At 43.2% G+C, this 20,716-nt stretch overlaps 1 protein-coding gene across 1 annotated transcript in view; it reads left to right on the top strand.

Moving 5' to 3' along the window:
• LOC144684644 (sphingosine-1-phosphate transporter SPNS2-like) overlaps window positions 1-20,716 on the top strand; it is a 113,532-nt gene that overhangs the window by 78,470 nt on the left and 14,346 nt on the right. The window contains exons 9-11 of the mRNA XM_078548707.1: window positions 6,785-6,850; window positions 8,513-8,611; window positions 10,650-10,813. Of these exons, the coding sequence (XP_078404833.1) occupies window positions 6,785-6,850; window positions 8,513-8,611; window positions 10,650-10,813 (329 nt within the window). The remainder of the gene's footprint in view (window positions 1-6,784; window positions 6,851-8,512; window positions 8,612-10,649; window positions 10,814-20,716) is intronic.

The following is a 20,716-nucleotide window of genomic DNA, read 5'->3' as shown; positions in this document are numbered from 1 at the left end:
TGAATGTATGATTCTTATTTTTCAACTCAATCAGAGCATGATATGTTTTAATAATCTGACAGACAGAATTCTCTCCCCAATCTTTGATCTGGATGCAAGTCACATTCTGCCGATATCCAGTTAACTTATTGTGTCCGTCCATTATGCAGAAAGTGCCCTCTTGCTGCCTTTCTGTTTACTGGCTTCACTTCAGACGTGTTTCCCATCAAATATGACACCAGATGGGATGCCTTTAATCAAAGGGATTAATTGCAACCTACTCCCCTGGATAATGGGTCCCACCTGGGATTTATTTTTAACTGGAATAATCCTAGCAAATGCCAATGGGAAATCTTCTTGTTCAGGTCTCTGCCTGAAGGCAGGCCCAAGCCACAGCATCAGGACCTTCACCACAGGTAGGGCAATGAGGCAGATCTCGAATCCAGCCCAACCGGAACAGGGATCGAACCCTGTGCTGCTGGCACCAATCTGATCCACACCGGCTAACCTAACCTAATAGTCTGAGTTGCTGTGGCAACGTTTTATTTTACATGCATGCTGTAGTCTGAAGCTATGGACAGTGATGGTAGAGGCTCCAATTTTATTTCCATCACATGACTTACCAGGAATCTCTCCCACTCTTATTGCCTGCCATTGACGTGTGTTGGAAGGATTTACATCTTGATACTCAACCTCTGTTTGGCCACGTTATGAATGCACTTTCCTTGGCCATCGATTCCTGGAGTGGAACTTGAACCCAGAGCTTCTGGCTCAGAGGCAGGGACGCTACAACTGCTCCACAAGACCTTCTCAACCATTACTGAGACTAGCTTTTTATTTCTGATTTATTTAATTAAATTTAAATTCCCCAGCTGCTGTGGTGGGACTTGAACTCCTATCACCAGCTTATTAGTCTCATCTTCCACATTATTAGTCCAGTAACATAACCATTATACTACTATACCTGTTCTTCACATCACTGGCTATCGGGTACTTTGGGAAGTTGCGAAAGGCTCTGTATAGAAATGAACATTCTTTCTTTTCATTCACTGTTTTGGAAATCTCTCTGTTGGTGCAGGGAGTTTTGTACCAGGGTTACTAGCCCTGCAGTTAATCTGCTGGACATTGCTTCAAGCAGTCAGGGGGAAAATCATTGGGGAATTAAGGGTCCAAATCTTCCGAGGAGTGGGAATTACCGTTGGATTACCACTCTGCTCCTACTTTTCTGCACCATGCCCGAGCTCCCCATTTTTGGCCAAGACTTCCGATCCCGGCTTCTTCAGAAATGCAGAGCCTACCTTCAATTCAACTACTTCCTCGTCATGCTAGATCATTGGGGGGAAGACAAGCCATGTCTTCTTTTTAACTATCCAGGTAAGTTAGAACTATCTAAAGTCTCCGACTCTAACTCAGAGTTGGAGATTTTTTCGGAGGGTCCCGAGGAGCAGGGGAATTGCCCATCGGAAGTTCAAACTTTCCAGGCAATTCCCATGGAGTTAGTGCATTGGAACTTCGGTGGGGTACTGTCCTCACCTTGGGGGATACGTCCAGTCTCCAATGATCAGGGGACTGGAAGATCTGGGCCAATTTTCTTTGAAAATTTTAGCTCATCAATTATGGAAATATTGGACATGGAGGAAAAGGGCTGTTCGACCGGGTGGAGCGGTTGGGAGGTTATGTGATGAAACCTCCAGAGTTGTTAACTCTGATGCGTACAGCACACACACTTCGGCCCCTCTTAAACAGGAGGTGCTGTACTCTGATGAAGTCTTGATCCAACACCTGGATTGCTCACAACAACAAAAACAGAAAATGCTGGAAAAGCTCAGCAGGCCTGACAGCATCTGTGAAGAGAGAAACAGAGTTAACGTTTTGAATCACAGACTTGAAACATTAACGCTGTTTCTCTCTCCACTGAGCCTGTCAGACCTGCTGAGTTCTTCCAGCACTTTCTGTTCTTGTTTCAGATTTCCAGCATCCTCAGTATTTTTCTTTTATCTCTGGGTTGCTAACGTAGTTTCACCAAAGTCAGCCTTTCATTGAGCTTTTCACAGTATCACTTCCTGCAGTGAAATTTTAAAACCCCCTTCTTAATTCTTGCAATTGAATATGCAAATTAACTCTAGCCTGAGAATTATGGCCCAAAAGTTTCATTCGAGGTTTAGTTTCTTCTCGAGCCCAGCCACTGTAAATCTACCCCCTTTAAACGATCGTAATGTAATTGTACACAAGACATCTTGAGATAAGTTGGCTATCGGACTCGGTGGAAAAGCCTCACCTACTGCCCTGTATTCCATGGGAAAAGATGCATTAACATAGTGCCAGCCCTGGTGGGATACTTGAGAAGCACTCTGTACAAGTAAGGAGAAATTCCATCCTGAAATACGACAGCTTAATGTGAATAACCTGAGGTAATACAGATACTCTCATTTCATCTGTTACATGAACTTGTCTAATTGACATTGTTCCCGACAGGTAGAAGCTTCCCTGAAGCACCAAGGTCAATTACGCACAATTGGGTCAAACATTTCTCATGAGGCACCCGCAAAAATGTCCACTCTGGCTGTATTCCTGGAGGTTTTGTCACATGACCTCTCACCTCTACTAGGCCCCATCCAGACAAACCACCTTTTCTTCCTTGTCACCAACCAACCCCCCTGCCCCCCACACCCCATTTCCGATATTTTTATAACATTTTTATACATTTCAATGAGAGAGAAAAATTCCAAGGGGAGGACCCACTTTCCATAATTAACTAAAAAGAAATAAAGGTAGTATCAAACAAACTTAAAGGAAAAGTATGTAATTGCACAAAGATGGGTGGCAGGTCAGAGGATTGGACAGAATATAAAAAACAGCAAAGAATGACAAAAAGATTAATAGGGAGAGAAAAATTAGAATATGAGAGGAAGCTAGCTAGAAATATATGCTTGAATAACCAGGAATCTTAGAAAAATGGCACTTTGCAGACCATTCTATTTCTTCTGCCAGCAGCAGAATAGTGGTGGAGTCAGAACGCTCGTGTGAGTCAGAATGCGGTGGATTTAAGTCCCACTCCACAGAGTTGAGTGCACAAATCTAGACTGCCAGTCCAGTGCAGTACTGACGTAGTTCCAACACTGTTGGATGTTAATGGGATCCAAGCCGGTTGGTGAAGCCGAAACCAAGACACAAGCTTTTCTTTATTGAGTAAATTTATTGACTTGTTCAGTCCTACGGCTTTCCACTCATTCAACCCAGTGTCCCAGCTACCCCCTATTTATAGACTCTTTTTGGAAACAAAAATCAATCAATCAATTAAACTGAAAATCAGAGGGGGCGACAGCCCCTGGTGGAGCACTGTAACTAAAACAAAAACATGAAAGGAAGCTTACAAAAGTAAATCAAAATGTCATTTCCGAGGGTGATGATGCACCCCAGCCCCAGCGGTGATCCCCTATTTATATGAGCTCAAAGACAGTTAATACCTATCACTGTTTCTCTTAACCTTAACAATATAATTGACACTAACAAACCTTAACAATGACATTAACAAATCTTAGCAATGTAATTAACAAGACATTAACATTGGAGGTGTCATCTTTCTGATGAAAGGTTAAACCGAGGCCCCATCTGCCCCTCAGATATCCTGGTGTCTGGTAAAAGATCTTGCAGCACTATTTTGAAGAAGAATGGGAGAGATCCTCCATTGTCTTTGTCTATATTTACCCTTAAACTATCATTACTAATACAGATTATCTGGTCACAATCACATTACTGTTTGTGGGAGCTTGCTGTGCACAAATTTGCTGCTGAATTTGAAAGAGTGCTTAGTTAACTATGAAGCACTTTGGAATGTCCTGTGTGTTTCTGCTCCCCTGCCCATTGTCCTGTTCCTCTTGGAACTCCAATCATCTACCATAACCTATGGCTCTGGCGAAGAGTCCACTCTTATCAACTTGCCTATCCCCTCCACCCAGACTGACTGACCTCCCCAGTGTTTCCTGTATTTTCCATTCTTGTTCCTGAAAATAAATAAGAGTGAAGCATTATTAAACTCTCTAAACCTCATTAAGATTAAATGATCCAACCTGAGATTTATGAGACTGTTTTCATTAAACTGCTGAGGATTGTTACAAATGGATGAAGGTTGAGCCGGTCATTGTGTGCTGCCAGGTCTGAGATGGAGCAACAACCTTCAGGAGTTGCTCGTTTATAATGCTACAGGATGTTTAAGGGAGATTGCTTCCAGCCAAATTACTATTTCCATTTCCCAGATTTGCTACAATTGTATTTGATGATATGCCAATTTGAGTTAGGTCCCTTTGCCCATGGAGAACTGGGCCGACCAGTTTGACTGGGGACTTCTGACAGATGTGTCAGAGAGATCTAGCTTCATCTCATTTGTCTGGCCTAGTTTCAAAATCCAAGAGCTGGAGATGAAAGCAGCAGCATGTTCTGACCATCTCCACTGCCCTGAGCTCCCTGGAAGGCAGCTTAACACTCTTCATCAGGATGCAGAGGAAACATTTACCCGAAACAGGAACGGGGAGCTTTGAAGAATTTACTCGCAGAGAAAGGCACCTCTGATTCTCGGCAGTAAATAACCTCTGTCAAAACCTCACATGAAGATTGACAGTCATGCCCTGCAGTTCCTGTACACTCGAGAGATTATGTCAGGCTGCGATCTCTTCATTCTTTTTCATCTTTGTGTGAAGCTGTAACCAGGATAAATGTAATCCCTCCCATGTAATTGCTGGGGCAAAACATAAACTTAAGTAAATTACATGTGGGTGCCAACATTGTATCGAATTGCAAAACAAGCTACGGCACCCAACTGGTCTATACCAATGTTTACACTGCACAAGAGCCTCCTCCCATTCTCACCACTCTGTGTAAAGAGATTCCTTCCAGATTCTGTACAGTGTCTTTCACAGTGCTGGTTATCTTATATTTACACCCTTTTATTCTGGGCTTTATCAACAATGGAAACTCCATACTCTCCATATTCATCCCGTCAAACCTCTTCATAATTTTAAAAGACTTTCATCAGATTTTCCCTTAGCTTCTCCCCTCTTCTAAAGAAGCTGCTCACTCTTCCTCACAATTCCGGTGCCATCCTTGTAAATCTTTCCATTGAAATTCAGTGGTTTTCGATTGGATGGTTCATTCTCCGAAATGAGCATTTGAACTCCTTCATACCACTCTAGCTGAAGAAGCATGTTTTAGATTACGTAATAGCAACCAAGAACTCTGCACTCCAACCAGTCTTGAGATTGTCCGACCAGTCTCGAGATTGCCCAACCGAGTAAAACTGTGACTCAGTGCCTGAGCGTAAAAGCTGCAGTAATTACAGATATTAGGAGTTTCAGGGTAATGGATTTCCCAATTATCCTTGGGTTGCTAGGGTAGAACATTTGGCACCATCAGGGCCTCATGGACAGGGTCTCCCTTCCCCAAGGCGTATGCTGTTTTCCTGGGTATCTCAAGATAGTCGCTCCTTTCTTGAGAATGCATTTGGGTGGTCCCTTTCAGTGGACTTTCCAACCTTGTAGGATTTTTACAGCACAGAAGGAAGCCAACTGGCCTATTGAACCCTTGGTGGGTGAGTCTAGAACTAGGGGGCACAGTTTCAGAATAAGGGGTCTCCCACTTAACACAGAGATAAGGAGGAATTTCTTCTCTCAGGGGGTCGTTAGTGTTTGGAATTCTGCTCTCCAGAGAGCAGTGGAGGCTGGGTCATTGTCTAACTTAGCCGTGAATATATTCAGATTTTTGATTGACATGGGAGTCGATGGTTATGGGGGTTAAACAGGAAAGTGAAGTTAAGGCCACAATCGGTTCAGTGAAATGGCAGAGCAGGCTCAAGGGGTCGAATGGCCTGTCCCTGCTCCTATTTCTTATGACCGTATATTTTTATTTTCAATCTCACTTGTGCTGGTCCTTTGAAAGAGGAAAGATTTACCCGAAACAGGAACAGGGAGCTTTGAAGAATTTACTCGCAGAGAAGAGCACCTCTGATTCTCGGCAGTAAATAACCTCTGTCAAAACCTCACATGAAGATTGACAGTCATGCCCTGCAGTTCCTGTACACTCGAGGATCATGTGAAGCCGCGATCTTTTCATTCTTTTTCATCATTGTGTGAAGCTGTAACCAGAATAAATGTAATCCCTCCCATGTAATTGCTGGGGCAAAACATAAATTTAAGTTAACATGTCGGTCCCATTCCCATTCTCTTATAACTTTTAAGTTTTCAAATAATTATCCACTTACCTTTTAAAGGCTATTGTAGATTCAGTTTCATGTTAACAGTCTGCACCTGATGTTTAGTTCTTTTTAAGGACAAGTGATTGTTACAAATCTGGGACAGGTAGTAAATAACATTAGAGTTTGCAGTGACTTAGCAAATTAACTTTGCCTCTTTAGCCCAGAAGAGCAATGTTCACTTGCTGGGAATTAACACTAATTTCAAAAGGGAGTTGGTCGTCAATATTTTACAGCAACTCTTAATTAATGAAGAAGTGTCTTTGTTGGAGGTGAGAATAAGTTAGTTGTGCAGAGACACACTTCCTTCCTCCTATCCTCCTCACTCATTATGCTAAACCTCTTCCCTAAGTTCACAGGAACTAGTGGTCTCTGTCTGGCCAGACCAAATCCTGTGGGTCACACCGTCCTCTTCCCCTCTCTCAGTCTGAGCAAGTAAGTTTCAATGGCTTTGAAAGTCTCAGCTCCCAGGGCCAGGAGTTTAAATGTCACCTGGGCAACCAGTAACTATTGACATATTGACATCTAGGTTCTAATCTGTACCTTTCTCTCTCTGCACAGATGTGTATATTTATCGGAGAAACACTCCTCTTTTTGAACTGGGCCATCACAGCAGATATCCTCATGGTAGGTGCTAGAGTTGTAAAGTTCAACTACTTTCTCCCCCACTGCAGAAAATGAATCCCTCGAGCAGTCCCACCGGTAAACTCACCATTTCTAAATGAAGCAAGTGCTGGACTGGTCGTTTGGAAAACTCTCTCTGCTAGTCTCCTGATGATGTGAACTTATGAAGTGTTCTAGAGGTGGCACAGACTAGCTGGTACTTTGCTCAAGTGTCCATTTGAGGGTATGATGGTGTGCCAGTTATGTTACTGGACAAATAATCCAGAGGACAAGAGTTTAAAACCTGCAATGGCAGTTTCAGAATTTAAAATTGGTTTAAAATAATCTGAGAATAAAGAACTGGTATCAGTAAAAGACTACAAAATTATTGAATTGTAAAATCCCAACCTGTTCACCAATGTCCTTTAGGGAAGGAAATTTGCCATCCTCATCCTCACGCCTACATGTGACTCCAGTCCCAGACTAATGTGATTGACTCTTTACTGTCCTCTGAAGTGACCTAGCAAGCCACTCACTTGTACCAAGCGCTAGATAAAGTCTTGCCGCCACCACCTCAAGGGATAGACAATGAATGCTGGCTTTTGCCAGCTGTGTGACATCCCAAGAATGTGCGATCCCGAAGAGCCTCAACATCTTTCCAGCCAGCGTTGTCAGACAATGATCAGCAATATTCCCCCTTCAGAACCAAAGGATGTTTAAGATCCATTGTCATGTTAGTCCCACTCCCCTGTGCCTCAAGTATAGACTGCTCAGCATGGAATGGTGATTCACCACAAGGATGAAGGAAAATTGAAGAGCAGGATGTAGATCTGTTCTGTGTTTGATTATGTGAGTCTGTTTACTATTGCTCACTGTGCTTGATTGGTTAAGACTGGGTGTGGACTCAGAAAACAGTAAACAGGCGTAGAAAGAGCCGGAAGCCAGAGCTAGAAGCAGGGAGCAGACATTTTAAAGCACTGTGAATAAAACCTGTTACACACATGGAAATTGGTGTCATCTCTGCATAGCTCTGAGATATAAAATATACAAAATGACCCACTCTGGGTGATACTACACATCTCCTGGCAGCTGGTTAGACAGTAGCTCTAGCTATCAGCACATCAATGTGCTCAACAGGCAATTTAACTTTGGAAAACATAAAGGAAGAGAAATTAAGCAAATCTATCACCATTCTACAACAAGGCTACAGATCAGTGTGCAATATACAATGTTTGTGTGCCAACCAATGCCTCAATTTTAAAATTCTCACACTAAAGTCCCTCCAAACCCTCACCCTTCCCTACCTCTATACCCTCCTCCATCCCTACATCCCTTTGAAATAACTGCATTCCTCTAATTCTGGTTTCTTGTGTATATCCGATGTCCTTTGCTCAATATTGCCACCAGCCATCTCCATCTCTAAGCTCTGAAATTCCATCCCTAAACCTCCCCACCTCTCTACCCGCCTTTAAGTCATGTTTTAAGCCCTAACTCTTTGAGCAAGTTTTGGATCACCTGCCCTAATATGTCTATGTCTGGATCAATGTCAATTTTTTTGTCTGATTGTGTTCCTTGAGGTGACTCATTACATTAAAGGTGCTGTATAAATATACGTTGGTGTCATTTGAAGGAATCTTCACAGTCTGGAAATACCTCAATCAAATAACACTCTCTCTTCATTCCCAGTATGTTGTTATTCCAACCCGTCGCTCAACAGCCGTGGCCTTGCAGAGTTTCACCTCTCACTTGCTGGGAGATGCAGGCAGCCCCTACTTAATCGGTGTTGTAAGTACAATTTGTGCTTGACATTTAGTTAGCACCAATTACTGAGTTACTGATTGACTAACTGTACACAGTTTGGATGCACAACAGACTAGAGGGCCAAAGGCTTGATGCCCCTCTTGAGTTCCTTATCTCAGCTGTGCTCTTCTGGGAATTTACCCACAGATAAAGTTGAAGAGGAGAATCATTCCGAGAGGTGCTTTCATACACCATCTAGTGGCTGGTTCATGTACATACTGGTGGAAGCTTAGGAGCAGGTCAGCTGCTAGCTGCCTGACTGTAGGAGATCAGAGGAATAGAGGATGTGTTGGAAGCAAATTCATGCCATGATTACAGGCATCTTGCAGGAGCTTAAGGAGCAGCATTGGAATTGATAGAGACGTATGATCAGGACACTGGCCTCTTTACCTCCTTGATTGCGAGTTTGGTGCATAACCTGCAGAACATTGAAAATGTTACACCCTTGTTCAAAAAAGAGTTTAAAGATAAGGACAGCAACTACGGGCCAGTCAGTTTAACCTCGTTAGTGGGGAAGCTTTTAGAAACAATAATCTGGGACAATATTAATAGTCATTTGGACAAGTGTCGATTGGTTAAGGATAGACAGCATGGAGACAAATCATGTTAAACTGACTTGATTGAGGGGTCTGAGTAGATAGAGAGAAACTGTTCCCATCGGTGGAAGGGTCGAGGACCAGAGGGCAGTGCTTTAAGATGAATGGTAAAAGAACCAATGATCACATGAGAGAAAATGTTTATTAATCAGTGAGTGGTTAGGATCTGGAATGCACTGCCTGAGAATGTGGTGGAGGCAGATTCAATCATGACTTTCAAAAGGGAATTGGATAATTAACCGAGGAGAGAAACATACAGGGCTACGGGGAAATGGGCGGGTGTGTAAGACTATGTGAGTTTCTCTTTGAGCAAGCTGGCATAGACACGATGAGCTGAATGGCCTCCTTCTGTGCTCTAACCATTCTATGATTCTACATCACAGAAGGAGAAATTATTTTGTGATGGACGGAACTATGATGGAAATTATCGCAACATTAACAATATTTAAATATGTGGCTCCACGTTCCTTATTGGTAATTATTTAATAGCATCATGTGTTATTGCCAACGAATGAACAAGTGCTTAGATGAAAAATACCTGGACTTCTCTCTATTACAATTGTTCCATAAACTGTTTTGAGGAAATAAAATGCTTTCTACTCCTTGCTGTGATAATATCACAAGAAACAAGCCATCTGCTCCCTTTAATTAAAATGGCTTTCTGTATGCTGTGCTGGACTAGGAGAGAGGAAAGTGTTGGGAGGAACTATAGACCTTTAAAACAGTGCTGTGCAATTCCTTGTCACTTCCAGCTTGATGAATAGTGTCGCCTCGGGAGTCCATATAGCAGGGATAAGGCCTAGAATTGTCTGAATCATCCAGCTGCCCTTTTTCAGCAACAGCAACAACAGCATTCATTTATATAGCACCTTTAAGGTCATATTAAATGTCCCAAAATACCTGACAGGAGTGCATTTAAGAAATATGATACTGAGCCACATGAGGAGAAATTAGGACAAGATGTCCAAAGGCTTGGTCAAAGAGATAGGTTTTAAGTAGCGTCTTAAAGGAGGAAAGCGAGATAGAGAGATGGAGAGGTTTAGGAAGGAAATTCTGGAGTTTAGGCAGCTGAAGGAACTGTTGCCAATAGTGAATGAAGGAAATTGGGATGTACAAGAGGCCAGAATTGGAGGAGTGTAGAGTGTCAGTGCTATGAAATCCTGCCACATGTTGTAGTGTCCCACAAGGAGAATAGGTCTGTGTTTTTACACCCGCCCTGTGTTCCTGTTACAATCACTTAAAATTCTGCAGTTTACTTGACTTACCCCATCTCCCTTTATCAACCTTGTGGCGTTTCACTTTGCCACCTCATTCTTTTAAAGAAATTATTTATTTTGCCAGTAAGCCTCTATTTTTTTCTAGTTTTTATTTTCTTAAACACGTTCGAAAAGCCTTGAAATAAGTTTGCTTTCTCTTGTCTTCCCCAGATCTCGGACGTGATTAGACAGAGTAAGCCCGATTTGGATCTGTGGGTGTTCCTCAGTCTGGGTTACGCCCTCATGCTGTGCCCGTTTATCGTTGTCCTAGGAGGGACCTTCTTCTTGGCAACAGCCCATTTCATTGTGCAGGACCGAAACAGAGCTCATCAACAGTGAGTGTGAAAGATTTGTCTCTCGGTCTGCAACCTGATAGAAAAATGAATCCTATTTTTCAAAGAACTTTGTACCCGGCTGATTATAATTCGCTCTGCATGATGTCGGTTATTTGATTTCCCCTTCCATTACCTCCTCTCCCTCTCCCAAAGCATGGTGCCGCCATGTAATGTCTTGGCTGCTTTCTCATGCTTCACCCAAGCAGTCGCTGTTTGGATGCAAGGTTTTTTAAAAATCTATTCATGGGATGGGGGCTTCACTGGCTAGGCCAGTATTTATTACCCAACCCTAATTGCCCTTGAGCAGCTGGTAGTGAGCTGCCTTCTTGACCCGCTGCAGTCCATGTGGTGTAGGTACATCCACAGTGCTGTTAGGGAGGGAGTTCCAGGATTTTAACCCCACGCCAGTGAAGGAACGGCGATATATTTCCAAGTCAGGATGTTGAGTGACTTGGGGGGAACTTCCAGGTGGCGGTGTTCCCGTCTATCTGCTGCCCTTGTCCTTCTAGATGGTAGTGGTCGTGGGTTTGGAAGGTGCTGTTGAAGGAGCCTTGGTAAGTTCCTGTAGTCCATCTTGTAGATGGTACAAGATTAGATGGCTGGAGTCAGGAGACTATTGGACTGCAGTGAGCATCACAGCCAGGCTTGAATCTACTCTTGTCTAATATTCACACACTGAGGGGTTAGTTTGACCCTGGGCAAGTGTGGAAGGTAGACACTGTAGGATCTCATCTCCCCTGATTTGAAGGCAAATTAAAATCAGCAGAGCTGTATAACATGCAGCTGAATCGATATTGTTTGTTTTACGCCACTGGCAGCAGCCAGTTTGTGCACAGCAAGCTCCCGCAAGCAGCAGTGTAATAATGACCAGATAATCTGTTTTTCAATTGTGTTGATTGAGGGATGAATATTGGCCAGGACAGTGGGGAGAGCTCCCCTGCTCTTCTTTGAAATAGTCTCATGGGATCTTTTACATCCGCCCGAGAGGGCAGATGATACCTCAGTTGAACATCTGAAAGATGGCACCTCCAGCAGTGCAGCACTCCCCTCAGTTGGCAATGCTCCAATTTCTCAGTCAGAAAGTTGTGTGTCAAGCCCCATTCCAGAGATTTGAGCCCAGGTTTTTTTTTTAATGCTCCAACCTCTCTATAGGACTTGAACCCACAACCTTTTGACTGAGGGGTGAGAGTCACTGTTCTTGGTAACGCTCTCACCCCTCAGTCAAAAGGTTGTGGGTTCAAGTCCCATAGAGAGGTTGGAGCATTAAAAAAAAAACCTGGGCTCAAATCTCTGGAATGGGACTTGACACACAACCTTCTGACTGAGAAATTAGAGCATTGCCAAGAACAGTGACTTCGGATTGATGGCTCCCACAATTCTCCACTACTGGGGTTGGCCTCATATCGTCCGACAGGATAATCTGCTGTAGACTAATGGACGGAGATCGATTATAATGATTAATCAACAACTCCCTTATTATGATTAATCAACAACTCCATTATTGTTGTATCATGTGACCACAGGAATGGTAGATAAATTAGGTGGACCTTGGGCCTTTTCCTTGTTTAGTGATTCCTATGTTGAAGATACTGTCTAGAGAGTGCAGGAACATTGAAAGTCAAAGGTTCTGCATCATCTCAACTTTAAAACCATCACCAATTTTCATTCCCACCCCTAAATTTGCCTGTGGCTGGAGCTGGTTTCAGGTGTGCCGCAACGGGTGTGTGTGAACCACAATGGCGGTGTGTCAGGCACTGGGCTAGCCCTATTCTCAGCCATTTCGATTGACACACTGTTTATGGAGGTGTCTTTTGTAATGCATTCCATTAATGACAAGTAGGAGTTACACAAGTGTTTCGCATTGTCTCATCAACACAAAGCCGGTTTCGTGGTTAGTAATAGGTGCTGCCCTTGTTTCACTGAAGGAACCAACCCATGATAAATGATTCACTTAATCCTCAAAAGATTAATCTTCGCATTCTAAAATATTTTGTTTTATTTCTAAATTGCCAGTCAACCACAGAAAGCTGCTCTACCTCAAATATCACACAATGCCTCCTATCGAAAATTTTCATTCTCATGGTTAAATCCCTCCCTATCTCTGGGACTCTTCAAACCCCACAACCTTCCCACCTCCCCCAAATCTCCACTCCTCTCTCATTTTCCCACTTTCTCCCTCTCCGTCACATCTGTCCTGATGCTGCTACCTTCCACAATGGTGCTTGTGATGTCTTTTTCCTCAGTCAAGGGTTCCCCCTCCATTGTGGTTGATAGGGCCCTCAACCGTGCCCGACCCATTTGCCGCACTTCTGCCCTCGCCCCTTCCTCTCCCTCCCAGAACCATGATAGTGTCCCCCTTGTCCTTACTTTCCACCTCACCAACCTTCACATTGAAAGGGTCATCCTCTGCTATTTCCGCCAACTCCAGCATGATGCCACCACCAAACACATCTTCTCCTCCCCTCCCCTGTCAGAACTCTGTAGGGACCATTCCCTCCATGACACCCTGGTCCACTCCTCCATCACCCTCAACACTCATCCCTTTCCCATGGCACCTTCCCATACAATCACAGGAGGTGCAACACCTGCCCCTTTACCTCCTCTCTCCTCACCATCCAGAGCCCCAAACACTCCTTCCAGGTAAAGCAGTGATTCACTAGCACTTCTTTCAATTTAGTCTACTACATTGGCTGCTCACAATGCGGTCTCCTCCACACTGGGTAGACTAAACATAGCCTGAGCGACTGCTTTGCAGAACAGCTTCATTCAGTCCACAAGCATGACCCCAATCTCACGGGTGCTTGCCATTTCAGTTCACCATCTTGCTGTCATGCTCACATTTCTGTTCTCGGCCTGCTACAATGTTCCAATGAAGCCCAACGCCAACTGGAGGAACAGCACCTCATCTTCCGAACAGGCACTTTACAGCCTTCTGGACTCAACATCAAGTTCAACAACATCAGGCCGTGAACTCTGTCCTCCATTTTGCCAGTCTGTATCTTCTTTTCATGCCTTTGCTTTCAGACAATGTTGATCTTTATTCTGCTATTAACACCTACTCTGGACCAGTGTTTTGTTTCTTTATTACTACCATTACCACTCCCTTAGCCTTTTGTTCAATGAATTTAATCTCCTCCACCTTCTATCCCTGCTTTTCCCTTTTGTTCCATCAGCGCCCCCCCCACCCCCTCCCTCAACAGCATAAAACCCATCACATTTCTACTTCTCTTCAATTCTGAAGAGTTATATTGGACTCAAAACGTTAAATCTGTGTCTGTTCCACAGATGCTGCCAGACCAGCCGAGTTTTTCCAGCAGTTTCTATTTTTATTTCAGATTTCCGGCATCCGCAGTATTTTGCTTTTATTTTGTTCCATTTTGACTACCTTCCACTCACCCCACCCCCACTGCCGCTGGCCCCCCCACCACATTCACCTCCATCATTCTTCACCCCACCATTAGTTATATCTTCAGCCGTCTAGCGCATGCTTTGGAATTCCCTCCCTCAATCCTCTCTACTTGTCTGTCTGCTACTTCTCCTTCTCAAAACTCAATTTTTTGACCCTGCCTGATATCTCCTCTTTTGTCCCAACGTCCATCTTATCTTACCTCTGTTAAGAGCATGTTCTACATTATAGACGTTACAGCAATTTAAGCTGTTACTGTTGAGCGATGGATTGTCCTGCGTCCAATCCGTGATTGCTGACCATCATGACACCGTGCATAGAAACTAAATGTTTAGCATCTTGTCCACCTTTCTCTCCACACCTTTGGCCTCGAAGGCTCTGACCCTTACTGGTGTCATGCTTGGTGACAGCCACTGTTATATCCCCCTGAACCAGCAGCCACCAGCTAACAGCCCAGACAGTGGGGATTAGCAGGTTCCGAGAGGTGGAATCACACTTTAACCTCACTCTGCCCTAACCTGATATACTCCTGTGTGTTTTACTGCAGGGGTCAAGTGGTTGTATAGAGGGAGAGATGGTGGCTTAGTGGTAATATTGCTTGACTAGCGATCCAGCTTAAAGTTTTGGGGGCATGGGTTCAAATCCTATCATGCTGTTGCTTCATTCATGGATACGTCTCAATTGTAACTCTAAATTCAAAAATTGGCAGCTTGAGATATTCTCACATTAATTAGGGTAGACTGGAATTTATTTGCTCACCTGAAGGATAAACACCAACACAGGCTGGTTGGGGTGAATGGCTTGTTGCATGTATATATCACCCTTCAGAACCCCAGGACATCATAAACCACTTTATGTTATTTTTCTTTCATGGGACGTGGGCGTCACTTTCAAGGCCAGTATATATTACCCATCCCTAATTGCCCTTAAGAGTAGTTAAGAGTCAATGCCATTGCTGTGGGTCTGGAGTCACATGTAGGCCAGACCAGGTAAGGATGGCAGATTTCCTTCCCTGAAGAACATTGGTGAACCAGATGGGTTTTTACAACAATTGATGATAGTTTCATGGCCACCATTACTGAGAATAGCTTTATATTCCTAATTTTTAAAAAAAATAATTGAATTTAATTATTTTTTTAAAAATCTGCAATATAAAGCTGGTTACAGCTACTTGAAGGTAAATCATTGGCAGACTCACGGGAAGCATTCAAAAAATTCTACGTGCACAGTGTAGACATGTCTCCACAAAGGAAAGGAAGATAAATTTAGAGCCCCCTGATTACCTAGAGGCATACAGGTAAGATAAAGCAGAAAAACAAAGCTTACGACAGTCACACAAAAAAAGAAAGCCTAGAGGAGTATAGAAAACACAGGGGTGAAGTAAAAAATGAAACCAGGAAAGCAGAGGATATGAAAAAATATTGGCAGGTTAAAATCAAGGGAAACCCAAAGATGTTTTATCAGTACATTAAGAGCAGAAGAATAACTAAGGAAAGGGTAGGGTCTATCAGAGATGTACATGGTAACTTGTGCTCTGATGGTTAAGATGTGGGTAGGGTTCTTAATGAGTACTTTGTATCTGTCTTCACTAAGGAGAGGCATGATGCAGACATTCTAATTAAAAAGGAGGAGTGTGAAACATTAGATGTGTGTGAGCGAGAGAGTGGGTGTGTTCATGTGTGTATCTACTACAGTGGGAATTTTCACCAATGGAACTGCCTGGGACATACCAAGGGTTGATTTCCGTGGGGTGACTCCCTCTGTGGTGAATCTGTTGGAAATCCCCTTACCAACTCCGCTGCAGTTACAGTGATGGAGAGGGAGATACCCCAGCGAAACTGACCCACACTATGTGAGGGAACAAAAGGCAGTGCCCTCTAACTGGGTACAGGATAGTCCGCTGTCCACCCTTAGTGCCTACACCGTCTGGATGTTAGAATGGTATAGCAGCGGGTGAAGCCAGAGTTCACTGTTAACAGTGGCATACAGTTTGTGACTGTACTGTAGACTGTGATCCTGATCCATACTCAACAGGAGACCTGGGCTTTCACTCCTGATCTGTGCTGAATTATCTGATCTCAGACAGGCACCAGTAGAGGTGCTTCAGCCAGAGCTAGAGAAAGAGAGAGAGGAAATAAATCAGCCGTGGCTTGCCCCCTTGCTTACTGCTCCTGTTGGAATGTGCTTAGACTCATCAGCAAATCCTTCCATAATGAATAGCCTGCAGTTATTTACTCTTGAGGCTCACACATGAAACATGACCATTTTCACGACACACAGGAGAACTGACAGCTTCAATGAAACTGTAAGAAAGAAAGACTTGCATTTGATATAGCGCCTTTCACAACCTCAGAACACCTGAAAGTGCTTTACCGCCAATTAAGTACTTTTCGAAGCATAGTCCCTGTTGTAATGCAGGAAATGCGACAACCAATTTACTCACCACAAGATCCTTTTTTTATTCATTCACGGGATGTGGGCATCACTGGCTGGACCAGCATTTATTGCCCATCCCTAGTTGCCCTTGAAAGATGGTGGTGAGCTGTCTTCTTGAGCCGCTGCAGTCCATATAAACAGCAATATGAAAATTACCAATTAACTAGTTTTTGTGATGTCGATTGGGAGATAAATATTGTCCAGGACACTTCAAAATAGCACCATGTGATCTTTTACACTCAACTGAGAGGGCAGATGGGACCTCGGTTTAACATTTCATCCAAAAGACAGCATAGTACTGTACTGTCCGCCTAAATGTGTTGTTCAACTCTCTGGAGTGGGACTTGAACCCACAACCGTCTGATGCAGAAGCAAGGAACACTATCCACTAAGCCACAGCTGACACCAACATACAGTAGTTAACTGGATGAGCAATCTAGAAGTCACAAATTCAAATCTCACCGAGGGAAAGTAGTGAAATTTAATTCAATAAATCCGGTAATTTGAGAGCTAGCACCAGGAATGATCATGAGGCTGTTAGATTTTTGTTAAAGATAAACTGGTTCACAAATGACCTTCAGGTAAGGGACTTGCTGCTCCTAGCTGGTCTAGCTATGTGTGACTAAGTGTGAATGCTCTCTGCAGTCACTGAGAGGACAACCATGGATTGGCATTAAGTGATGGCTTTGCCAGCAATGTCCATATCTCAAGTACACGTTTTCCTCAAAACTGGAAGCTCAATCGTTGTGTAAGTTCAGGACTGAGATCAATAGATTTCTACATGTTAAAAACATTAAGGGATACAGGGCTGGTGCAGGAAAATGGTGTTGCAGTGGGAGATCAGCCATGATCTCATTGAATGGCAGAGTGGGCTCAAAGGGCTGAATGGCCTATTCCTGCTCCTATTTCTTATGTTCTTATGGAAGGAATAAAACATGGCTAGTGTCTCACATGTTTGCCACTGGGAGCCAAGAAAGCAGGGACAATTCTCCAGCCAAGATAATAAATAACTCCGAGAGGCTGTTTTCACCTGACAAAAATTGAATATTATTCTTGGCAAGTTGATGAAAAGACCCAGTTTGCAAAACAAGTTAAATGAACTTCCTGACGAAGAGCAATGGTATTTTTATTGTTCTGATGTCTGGGCGACAAATCATTTGGTCAGGCGAGATCTTAAGAAATCTCTGGAATGTTGACGTTTCCTAAAAACATAATTTGCATTTAAAAATGACAGGAAGGGCTGACACAATGAGTCGAATGGGTTATTGTGAAAGGAGCACCAGATAAGGGAGCAACAATGGCTATTTAGGAAGTGCATGTTTTCATGTGGCCAGACACCTCCAGTACTGTGGCTCTTAGGTTCTTCAGAAAAGTGGTTTCTGTCAATAGAATGAATTATGGTCTGGAAGCTCCTGAGCAACAGCTGGTAGTGTTTTCATCTATGACCCCTGCCCTGATAAATGCCAAGTGCCCATCAATTTCTGATTGCGCACACTGATTCAAACTCTGGCAAGCTTTCAATGCCAGGATGAGATACACAGGCACTGGCTCCAAGCACACTTGATCAGGTTCCAGGTTCAATCCCCTCGTCAGCCCTTAGCCCGAGTGGCAGTGTAGGTGTTACAATTGGCATAAACACTCCGGGAAGGGGATGAATGTAACAAGGTTGCTACTAGGGATTGTCATGCAATGACTCCATTGTGCAAAAGTGTGTGAGACCCAGATTAAGTTTGCTGTAATATCTAAATGCCACATTATTAACATAGAAATTTAATACTGCATGTATATTATAAAATGGATACACCGCCTTCCCTCTGTACTTATAGCAGAGTCAGGAGGTGAATGACTTTGATTGCTGACTGAACTGTTATTAATGAGGATTGGAGCAAGTCACTCAGTAGTTGACAACTTTCTAGTTGCCTTTTATGATACAGTCATAGCCCAAATTTAGTGTTATCTTTGATACCAAAACACAACTTGTTGGGAGTCAATCGAGTGTCGAGGGCTGGAGACTACGGGACAAGATGAAGTTTCCTCTTCACTCCTGGTCAGGTCAGATTCTGAGTCTGGTTTCAGGCCACATTTAATCTATAACTGTAATGGCGATGTGAAGCAAAACTACTACCTATGGCACAGTGTGAACGCACCCTTAATAAATGGTAGATAGTGGGCAGTAAATGGAGCTAAATTAGGAGATCTGGATTAAGCGCTCCTAGTCTGAATGTAACACTGCTTTACTGTAACAGAAATTGACAAATCTCAGCCGAAATTACATCTTGAAAACAGGCCATTCAGCCCAACCAGCCGGTGCTGGTGTTTATCCTTAATATGGGCAGCAGTCCTAATGCCATATACCCTTTCTGAATCAATATCTCTTCATTCTTTCTCTCCCTCCAACTGTGTATCCAACCTATTCTTAATTATTTCTGCTTCAACCTCCAGTACTGCTTTCCACAGCCTCAAAAAGCTACATTTATTTTTTTCTAAATTCCCCCGCTTTCTTTCCTCAAGCTCTTGTATTTGATCTTGTTTATCAATGAGCCCCTTGTTCCTGATCTCCCAGAACCCGCCAATTCTATTCATAATTTGATAATCACGCTTTCTCTCAGACACCTTTCAAAAGGGTTCATCTCCAGGGTTTCGAACTCTCGTTCCGATTTTCTTCTTCTCTGGGTCACCACATGCATTCAAGCTGCCTTCCATGCACTCTCTCTCACTGTCTCAGCCATCAATAGTACCACTGCTTCACATTCCCATAACAAAGAGTTACAGACCTTCAGTTGGCTCTTTGGACCTTCTTGCCTCTTGCAAGTTGTTCTCGCTTTAAATTTGCTTTCTGCAGCTTTTGTCTCTTTAAATCTGAAGCTTGGAGCCTTTCTCTCTGCCCCTCACTCTTAACTGCACTTAACAGGATCTTTTCCCGGTTCCTTTCCTTTCTTTGACTAGAAGGTCTACTTGGGACTTTCTCCTATTCCACACCCCTGGATTTTGGGGTCTTTTCTTTTAGTTTGGGACAAGTTATTTGTCCCCTTTGCTCCAGTCTCTCCTGGCAGCTGTCTTCAAAACCAACTGAACTCAAGCAGCTTCTTAATCAAAACTGCTATTTCGAGTTTCTTCTGTGTGTCTGCGGAAGGGATCTGCCTCTGTGGACCCCTGTTGCTAGGCAAAAGCCCAGTTTCTCTACTCTTGTTTATTTAACTTAGCTGCAACAGTTGTAAAACTCTCATTAGAAATGGAGGCATCTTTTAAAGTGAAGCTAAAACACTACTTGACCTTTTCTTAACACAGAAATACAAATCAAACTTAAACTTTAAAGCTAAAACTCATTCCTAACACCTGCAAATACCAATATAACTTACATAAACTATCTCTACTTCCTAACAATGTAATTACAGGCTGTGCTGACCCTGGCAGCAAAGGTGAAGTGATAATCATGCATTCACTCACCAGGGCACTCTACACAACTATGATTCGTTCTTGCTAATGTGCTCCAGTTAACTGTAATTACTTGGAAGCATTTCATTTAAATTCTGTGGACCATGATGTAATTACACAGTAATAGACACTTAATTACAGTGTTGGCAAAACTGCAATGTAACTAAGGTATTACAATAACTATTTACATTCTGATTAAGTTGATTGTTTATTCATTTCAATGGGTTTATGAATTAATCATTTTCATCTTGGGTTTTTCTGGAATAAAGGAGCCAGTTTTAACAATGCAAATCTAGCACTCACACCTTGCTTCCCCAATCGGTAGGAATATTTACGTTTCTGTAACAACATCAGGACATCCCAAATGCGCAGTGTAATGGGAATTGGGGAAAACTCTCTGCTGGTTGGAGTCATACCTAGCACAAAGGAAGATGGTTGTGGTTGTTGGAGGTCAGTCATCTCAGCTCCAGGACATCACTGCAGAAGTTCCTCAGGATAGTGTCCTAGGCCCAACCACCTTCAGCTGCTTCATCAATGACCGTCCTTCCATCATAAGGTCAGAAGTGGGGATGTTGGCTGATGATTGCACACTGTTCAGCACCATTCACAACTCCTCAGATACTGAA

The sequence above is a fragment of the Cetorhinus maximus genome, chromosome 9, assembly GCF_964194155.1.
Source record: "Cetorhinus maximus chromosome 9, sCetMax3.hap1.1, whole genome shotgun sequence".
In the NCBI taxonomy this organism is placed as follows: domain Eukaryota; kingdom Metazoa; phylum Chordata; class Chondrichthyes; order Lamniformes; family Cetorhinidae; genus Cetorhinus; species Cetorhinus maximus.
This window is presented reverse-complemented; position numbering and strand designations above follow the sequence as displayed.